General features: G+C 45.2%; 1 protein-coding gene across 1 annotated transcript; it reads left to right on the forward strand.

Annotated features, from left to right (window-relative positions):
- Positions 1–6,673: 6,673 nt before the first annotated feature.
- On the forward strand, positions 6,674–7,243 carry LOC138954792 (uncharacterized). The gene has a single exon (XM_070326559.1). It carries the CDS (start codon positions 6,674–6,676, stop codon positions 7,241–7,243), a length of 570 nt encoding a protein of 189 aa, XP_070182660.1.
- The last annotated feature ends 2,448 nt before the right edge of the window (positions 7,244–9,691 follow it).

Below are 9,691 nucleotides of genomic sequence, written 5' to 3' on the forward strand. Positions count from 1 at the left end.
TTTTTGCTCTCCCTCACCCCTCAACTCCCTTTTCTGTACATAGTCTGATTTCTTTTTGTTTTAGTTCCTTTTATTTGGTGTTGAATGAAATGTGTTTTTACTGTGTTTTTTAATTTTCCATGTACCCTCACGGGGTTTTATTGGAATAAAACTTGACTTGACTTGACCACCATAAAAATCTACCACAGCGGGAAACTTTCAAGTTAAGTATTTTCAACCATCATGTGCCCGCATTCAACTTTACAATCAAAGGATGTCTGTTGAGATAATCGAATGGATCAAAACTTTGAAACCTGCGCGCATATTCTAAGCCGACTAACACATAATTGTTAAGGACATCATAAAATGGTTCTCGGTGAAAACTTGACCGAGGGCCATTTTACGACGTCCTTGACTCGAGTGTGCGCTGCTTCCTGGGCAAGGTAAAGAACACCGAAACTACTTCAATGCCGTTCTCGAGCTACGCTGACTTTTACAAAGGGTACAGCTGACACGGCTTACGTAATCTGGTTTCCTGGTCATTTGTGTGAAAAATCTGTCCGACAAAGAAGAAGAAGAAGAAGTGCGCGCAGAGAGAGAGAGAGAGAGAGAGAGAGAGAGAGAGAGAGAGAGAGAGAGAGAGGGAGAGAGACAGACAGACAGACAGTCAGACAGACAGACAGACAGACAGATAGACAGAGAGACAGACAGACAGACTTTCCGCACTCGTTAAAATGTCAGTCGATACTGGAATGATTGTACTGGAATGATTGTTGAAACATTGTAAACCTAAAAAAAAAAAAATAATAATAATATTAAAATTAAACATTCATACGAGTTACTATCATAAGAAGTATAGCAACTATCATAAGGACTCATAAGAAGTATAGCAACTATTAATCCGCTTACCCATTGCTCCTCTTCGCACCTCGGCCTGTGAGTCGTCCTTTTCCTGAGTACTTGCACACAAGTTTTGCGTATGCATACTTCAGTTCGTCTGGAAAAGGCTGTTTTGAATTCTTGTTCGCAAGTTGAACAGCACGACTGTATTTGACCACGTACACCAAATCGTTCTTTCTGGAAAAGTCTGCCAGCCGTTCGGTAAGATCATTCCAACTTCTGAATGTTTTCCCCAACTGTCATTTGTGCCATTTCTCAGCGATTGATCAACGGTGTGGTTATTATGGATGTAGTAAGTGTCGAATTGTGAGAATGCACAGTTCTGTCCGCCAAGTGGTTTTAAACACTGCGCGTATTTGCACCAAGTAATAACGTGTCACATCAAAATAGTTCTTTACCTGTCAGATAGTTTAGCGCCAAAAACATGAACCAATGATAGCCCATGGATTAGTAAGTCATATGATGTTGGGGCGGGGCCAATGAACTAATGTCAACACAGTAAGTATCAACCAATGTTTGGCTCCGCCCCCACATCACGTGGACTGGGTGGCCGAGTGGTAACGCACTTGCGCTCGGAAGCGAGAGGTTGCGAGTTCGACCCTGGGTCAGGGCGTTAGCAATTTTCTCCCCCCTTTCCTAACCTAGGTGGTGGGTTCAAGTGCTAGTCTTTCGGATGAGACGAAAAACCGAGGTCCCTTCGTGTACACTACATTGGGGTGTGCACGTTGAAGATCCTACGATTGACAAAAGGGACTCCCTGCGCCTTGAGTCCGAGTCTGGAGATACGCGCGCGATAGAAGACTTCATATATATAATCACGTGACCCATAAACCCATCGCCTGTAATTAGATCATACTTCAGTTCTGAGACATCCTGCTTGCTGGCGCGCGCGCAGAGAAAAAAATTCCCTCTTTATCTTCACTTCTGATGCTCATCCTATTGTTGTTGGCACTCGGGTTTGTTTGTTTGTTTGCTTAACGCCCAGCCGACCACGAAGGGCCATATCAGGGCGGTGCTGCTTTTGACATATAACGTGCGCCACACACAAGACAGAAGTCGCAGCACAGGCTTCATGTCTCACCCAGTCACATTATTCTGACACCTGACCAACCAGTCCCAGCACTAACCCCATAATGCCGGACGCCAGGCGGAGCAGCCACTAGATTGCCAATTTCAAAGTCTTAGGTATGACCCGGCCGGGGTTCGAACCCACGACCTCCCGATCACGGGTTTGTTGCGTTTGTATCAATGTTTTGCGAAGAAGAAATGTGTCTCTCCCAGCAGACTAAACTTGAGGAGACTGTTTTTATAGAGAGGAGCGTCCAAGGGTTGCAACTCTGAATGCTCCAAGCAGGTTGACAGTTGTCTAACTCCCTGCGCATTTTTTTTTCTCAGAAAATTTGGTGCCAGAAAAAGGTCAGAAGCATTTGTACTTCAAATCTCAGCGCTAATCAGCGGCTAGTTCCACTGAAACTGAGCCCCGTCCAGTCACTGGGCAGCCAGAGCCAGATGAAACCGTCGCTCTAGAAAGTGAAACTTGTCTTTGGCGCATAAGACATTACCCCCGAGCGACGGTTTCATCTGGCTCTGGCTGCTCAGTGACTATTGTCATTCATTCCAAGGAATGCATTCAAGATATAATTAAACAAAGTGTACCATCATTATGAATTACTTTTAATGAACGATTTCCCCAGAATAACCCATGATATTTTTACTATTTTAGAAACATTAGGATTGGCGTTTGTATTAGTCCAAGCATGTAACGGCTGTAAGCTACTTCTAGTTCTAAACACAGTCAAACTCACTTTTTAAGACCTCCAAATATCTGAGAAATTCAGATCTCAAAAAGGAGGGAGTCTTAAAATGGTGGTAAATTTACAGAGGTTATGAAGAGAAAGTCTGAAAAAGCAAGGTCTTGGGGGTTCCACTGTAATGCAAGATCTGTTTTTAAAAGACCAAACCATACTCTACTCACTAGTGAACCAAGAATATGATGCAAAAATGTGCTAGTATTTACCTGAATTGCCAAATTACAGTAAGCCTTTACATAATGCTCAAATGAATACATGACACACATTGTTTGTTGTTATTCTAATTTTTTTCTGTTGTTTATTTATCAGTTTCTTGTCCAACTGGCAGTGAAAGGGTCTAGTTTCAAAAAACAGATCAAAACCTCAACCTGAAGGGTTTTGTTTATGGCTTGTCATTCCGTTGGCCAACCAACTAGACATTTTTTTAAGTATTGAGACCCACTGAATACTTGTTAATGACAGAACAACGGAGGGAGATAAGATATATACTTACTCTACCAGCAGCCTTCCCACTGCTCCCACACAGCTTGGTGCCCTGATGTTCCCATTGCTGGCAAAACCAGCCATGTCCTTCGTAGCCCTGATGATGTCATCGAAGTTTTAGGAGAAATCATCTCTGCCTGCCGGTGACTTCTCGGAATCTTATGATGAGACTTGCCAGGAGGTTTAGGTTGAATCTTAAATGTTGGTAGTCAGCATGGCGCATTCCGTAACGGTATACGGTCTTGCTGAAAAATGGCATTGCGTTCACTTTCATTCCCCTCGACGACCCACACCACTTCTACGCCTCTGCTGGCCAGCCGCCCTCTTCAGGTCCTCGCCGTGGACTTCACCAAGCTAGAAATTGCCAGCGACAACCGCGAAAACGTCCTCGTCCTCACTGATGTCTTCAGCAAGTTCACCCAGGCGATTCCCACCAGGAATCAAGAAGCTGCGACGGTGGCGAAAGTTCTTGTCAACAACTGATTCCAGCGCTTCGGGGTTCCGGAGCGAATCCACAGTGACCAGGGCAGAGACTTTGAATCCAAACTCATAAAGGAACTCTGCGACATGTACGGCATCAAAAAGAGTCGCACCACACCGTATCATCCGCAGGGCAACGGCCAGTGCGAACGGTTTAACAGGTCAATGCATAACCTGTTACGCTCCCTGCACCACGAGCAGAAGACCAGGTGGCCCCTTCATCTCCCGGAGCTGGTCCAGGCCTACAACAACACACCCCATGCGTCCACGGGCTTCGCACCACACTTCCTGCTCTTCGGGCAACAACCCAGGCTGCCCGTTGACGACATGTTGGGCTTCCCAGCCCCAGCAGCCAGCGGCACCATCGACTGGGTGCGGCAACATCGCCTGCGTCTGACAGAGGCTCATCAGAAGGCATTTGACCACCTTCAACAGGCGGTGGTCAAGAGGACAGCGCTCACTGACAGACGCGCTGCAGACCACGGCCTCAACGTTGGCGACCACGTCTACCTGCGGAACCGGGTCCTGGGGCGCAACAAAATCCAGGACTATTGGAAGCCAGACATCTACAGGGTGACCTGCCGCGTCGCTGAACATCATCATGTCTACCTCGTCGCGCCTTTAGCTGGTGGCGCGGAGCGAGCGGTCAATAGAAAGGACTTGCTGCCAGCCTCCGAGACTCTTGACAATCAAGACGAGGATACACCGTCTTCGGCTACCTCAGTGCCGAGTGAAACAGACTCTGAGAGTGACAGTGATGACGAACTCTGGATCACACTTCCAAGGCCCAGACCTGCGGCTCTTGCGGGTCCGGCTGTGGTTGCTGTGCCTCCTCCTGCACCTGTTGCTCAACCGGTACCAGCACCTCGCCGGTCACAACGAATTGCTTGCATGCAAGGTAACAATTAACTTGATTTTATTTTTTGAATGATTGTTTACTCGGTAGGCTGAATTTCAGTGACTCAGCTAAAGAACAATTCTACTAGTACTAGCATTCAACTGGGCTAAATAATGTTTTGCACATAAAACTCGCGAGTGTATCGTAACCCATGTGTATCGTTGAGATTTTTTCCCCGTTTTCATCACATATTATTTCTGGAGATCAGTAAGGTCTGAATAGTAGTCGGTTAAAAGTCCAAAGTTAAGCCCTCAGTGCCATTGGCCCGTAAAGCTACCTATTTACGATTTAGGCGCAGAAACCCCTACAATTGATGAACGGGAATTATGGTTGACACATATATTTTGGGTAATGAACTCGTATCTAACTCATGACGTGGTGATATAGTAAGATGCCTTTACTGTAAAGCCGTGAGCGAGAGTTTTTGTGAGTGTTGAGCTTGTGCATACAAGAGCGCACATTGAAAGAGAAACCCTATATTATCAACTAAACGGATTGGTGGGGATGAAGGTTGCATTTTTGTATGGTTTTGTGTTACTTTTTCTCAGTGGAGAAAATTGACTGTCAAGATGATTGAACCATATGTCTAAGTCATCTCATTCCCATTTTGTATTGCCATGGTTTGATAAATGTAGCAATGTTTTCCCATGAAATTCCTGATTGTTTGCACTTTTATGTTTTTGACGCAGTACTTTGATCATATGTGAGACACTTTGTAAAATGCAGGCCTCACTTTTGATTTAGCAAAGCTGGTACTGATCACGAGAACATGTTTTTGTAACTGTCGATTTTCTCAGTAACATATGTGAAAGTCATAGGCAAAGTTTTCGCAATTTTTCTCTTTTTGGATAATCTAAGATGGTTTGATAAATTCAGCCCTTAGGCTTTCCTGTTTTTCTTAAAATCAGCGCGGCCGCTGATATGTAAAAGAGTTGGGGGGGATGTAGCAAAGTGCACTTCGCTACCCTAAACACTCTAATCATCGCATAGCGAAACAGCCTTGTGTACAGTACAAACGGGATACCCATCCCATAGCAGACGATACGATGATGCGCGCGCACCTTGCCGGCGCAAATTCTAATACAATACCTTTCTTTATATATCTACCTAACTTCTATCTTTCAAAGTCCCTTTTATCTTTGATACGGTCCTAATTACATTTAGGTTTGCATAGAAGTCACTGATTAGGCTGGATGGCTGCATATTATTGTGTTATTTACGATAATGCTTCGAACTGACCAAAGCGTCACTCTGACCTTGACCGGTTTTCATGCATCGTCGAGAGAAATTGATTCATTGTTTTGTCATTTTTGTATCACTATTACATATCCCGTACCTATGTTGCATATGATTTTAGTTTGTTTATAAGGATTTGGTTGTAATGAGTGATGCTTGGTTCCTCTGCAAAGATTGCTAATTTATGCAGACAGGTACTCGCGCAGGAATTTAGCCGATTCCATTTACTTTCGGACTTTACCGCTTCGTACTAAGTCAATGTATAATTTTCCCCCAAGTAACGCATATCATGATGTTTGTCTAGGGTTCTTCTTTTTATCTGTATGATTTATGAGTTTGTCCATTATTCCAGTTTAGAGAGTTTTGTAATTTTCCGCACTGAAGTTGGTTCAGTGCCTTCACTAGGACCATTGTTTTTGCATCCTACTAAATAAATATAAGTTTTTACGAAATGTGATCTATTGCAATGGAAAGCTAAAGGTCGTAGCTTTAATTTGATGTATTGTTTGTTAGGATTGGTTATGTATTTGTTTAAATAACGTAGGGTAAAGCAAGTGTAAGAAACACAGATTCCGTGTTTCTGGCCGTATTCAGGCGATTTTTATTCTCGGCGGACGGTGCTTTCTGTGCAGTCCGCGCCGGGGCTATAAGTATAAGCCGGACCCCGGCATAAGCATGCATTTTCGCTCCTAGCAGCTGAACACGACACTACACTTGCTTTGCTGTCTACGGGTTTCGCCTTCGGCCTCTACGTTTCCTTGCATTGTTTTCTTGAATAAAAAGTTGAAACAAGACGCTTGGACTTGGGCTTCGTGTGTCTACTACTACCCTTCCACTCCTCCACTACATTACTACTACTACCACCACCGCCAACAACAGCACCACCATGGATGACAAACAACAACAACAACAGCTGGATGAAGTTTTTCCAGACATCAATGATGAAATCGAACTCGACTGCGAAGACGATGATTTTGACGAGGAACCGATGGTACATGACGCGGAACAAGACGTCGACTCTGCGATCGCCACCACCACCACCAGTCAACCGCCAGCACCACCCGCGGCGGCAGCGGCGGCCCCAGACATCAACAACACCGACGATGACGACGACGACAAAAAAAACAATTTCAAAGAGCAAAAACAACAACAACAACAACAACAACAGCAAGAGCCCGTCGTCGTCACCGCCACAGCCATGCCGCAGTTTTCGGAAGAAGGGATGTCAGCGATAGCACCACCCACGGCGGCCCCGGACACCATCACCAACAACATCAACAACAACAACAACAACGACAACAACGACGACAACAACGACGATGACGACGACCGTTATTATGAGTATATCAGCAGTAGTAGCGAAGACGAGACATACCCGAGCTGGAGCCCACCAACGCTGCCGGACCCCAACACCAACGCCACAACAACAACAACAATGATGGATATGATTGACTAATAACACTCCCCCCCCTTGTTCAAGATCGGTGGTGGTGGTGATGGTGGAAGATAGACGAGAGACGTCTAAGTTTATGTCGTTGTTGGTGTTGTATTTTGTTATTATTATAGGAAGAGAGGTGGTGGTGGTGATCACTGACGTGTGAGATATTATAAAACACTGGTAGAGAAAGTATACCCCGCCTTTCATTTGTTGGGTATACTCATTCGATTGCCGGGCCAGCTCGCTTGAAGGTACCCCGCTGTTGTCGTCGTTAGATATTGTACGTGTAACATGATATAATAAGTGTGGTGTTGAGTGTAATAAAACTATATATATATAAAGACTCTTGTGGTTTCCCCCTCCTTTTTTGTTTGTGTGTCTGTGTAGTGTGTGTGTGTAGTGTGTGTGCGCGGTTGAAAGAAATCTAGAAATTGAATTCTCTTTTTGCCTCTCTCCATTCTTTTCTCTGTGTGTGTGTGTGTGTGTGTGCGTGTGTGCGTGTGTGTATGTGTGTGTACATACACGGCCCCAGCAAAAAAATACACACACACGCGCACACACACGCAACACTCACCGTCACATGAACACGCACACACACTTACAAACACACACACTCACACACACACTTACAAACACACACACACACATATACACCAACAATAAATGTTTCTGTTCATAATTTATTAAAATCCTAAAAACACAGTCCTAAACAATACATAATTACCAGATCGGAATAAAAGCACACAAATTAAATGCTGTCAAAGCAGACCACACAAGACAGACATTTTCTGGGGCAGGGGAAGACAATAAGACTGGAGTTATCCCCCAACATACAAGTTAAAGACTAACCCATACTAACACACCGGTGACACTGTGACGGTTCCCCTACGCTTTGTGTTCGGTGCCCTGACCCTTTGTGTTCGGTTCCCACTCGGTTCCCACACGCCAAAATTCGCAAACAAAACATCCATTTATGGTAGTATTACGCAATGTTGCTCTCTGAGAATGGTCTTGTTAGATCTGTGAATGTTTACACTACATGCCTAGGTGCTGTTGGATTGAAGGTTTTTGATATTTTAGCCGTTATTAGGTAGAATGCCTTCCACTTTACTGCAAAACTGCATAATTCGTAGCATCGGCAAGAAATATCCTACCAAAAAATGCCTGCTTGGAACTGTCCGTGGTCCAGCAAAAAGTTCAACATGTCTGTAGCAGACAGCCCAAGTTTCAAGATTGTAGGGCCATCCAAACAGCCGTAATAATAAAAACAACAAAAGTAGTCAGTGAAATTGGCTGTGTTCGGTCCCCCCACACTTTTGTGACGTAGGCGTGACGGTCCCCACTTTCTGTGTCGGACCCCACTTTCGACCTAATTTCTCTGTGACGGACCCCACAACCAGCCTATTTTGTGTCGGTCCCCACACCTTCTTGGATTTATGACTTGCCGGTTACTTGTATCATTGTATTCATTGAATCTAATTGTCTCGGAGTTATTTTTCAGCAAAAACCGGCAAGGCAGCACCTTTTGTGATACCAAGTAAGTCAGATGACATCAGTATGTGTGTGTGTGTGTGTGTGTGTGTGAGAGAGAGAGAGAGAGAGAGAGAGAGAGAGAGAGAGAGAGAGAGAGAGAGAGAGAGAGAGAGTGAGAGAGAGAGAGAGAGAGAGAGATTGACACCTTTCCAGATCACTCCGGTTATGCGACACTACCGCGAGCGTCACTACCGCGTGTCACACTACCGCCAGTACGACACTACCGCGTGTAACACTACCGCGTGTCACACTACAGCGAGTACGACACTACCGCGAGTATAACACTGCCGCGTGTCACACTACCGCGCGTACCACAACCGCGAGTACCATAACCGTAGAGAGAACGCATGCATGCAAACTTACTTCTTGTGAGTTTGTGTTCTAACTTTGATTGGAAGCAACCCATTCTATATGTATTCTGATAGTGTGTTCTGATCGTTTTGAGTTCTTGGTTAGCATGACAAACATTGAATTAGTGTTCAGAGAACAGACCAGGCCTTTTTGTTTTATATTTCAAGGAAACATTTCAACCTTTGCCTTCAGCCATGGAAGTCATAAAATGACACGCGGTAATGTTATACTCGCGGTAGTGTGACACGCGGTAGTGTTATACTCGCGGTAGTGTCGTACTCGCGGTAGTGTCGTACTCGCGGTAAGTTCTGTTTCCGTACCCGCGACAGCGGCAGCGACAAAAGAAAACGCGCGCAAACGCGTGACGTGTTTCCGTACTTGCGTTTTAAACATGCGGTAAAATCTGTAAACTCCCGCGTTGCCGCGCGACAACGCGAAAAAATCGCTCCAGGACCCTTTCAAAAAAATCGCGTCGCTTGCCGCTTGTCGCGCCGCTAACGCGTCGCGCGTGTGGAAACACTCCTGGTCATTATGGGGGCGAGGACGCCCCCATTCTATACGGATAGTTTCGAGGTTGACCAT

This window comes from Littorina saxatilis, unplaced genomic scaffold (genome assembly GCF_037325665.1).
Source record: "Littorina saxatilis isolate snail1 unplaced genomic scaffold, US_GU_Lsax_2.0 scaffold_729, whole genome shotgun sequence".
NCBI classification, from domain to species: domain Eukaryota; kingdom Metazoa; phylum Mollusca; class Gastropoda; order Littorinimorpha; family Littorinidae; genus Littorina; species Littorina saxatilis.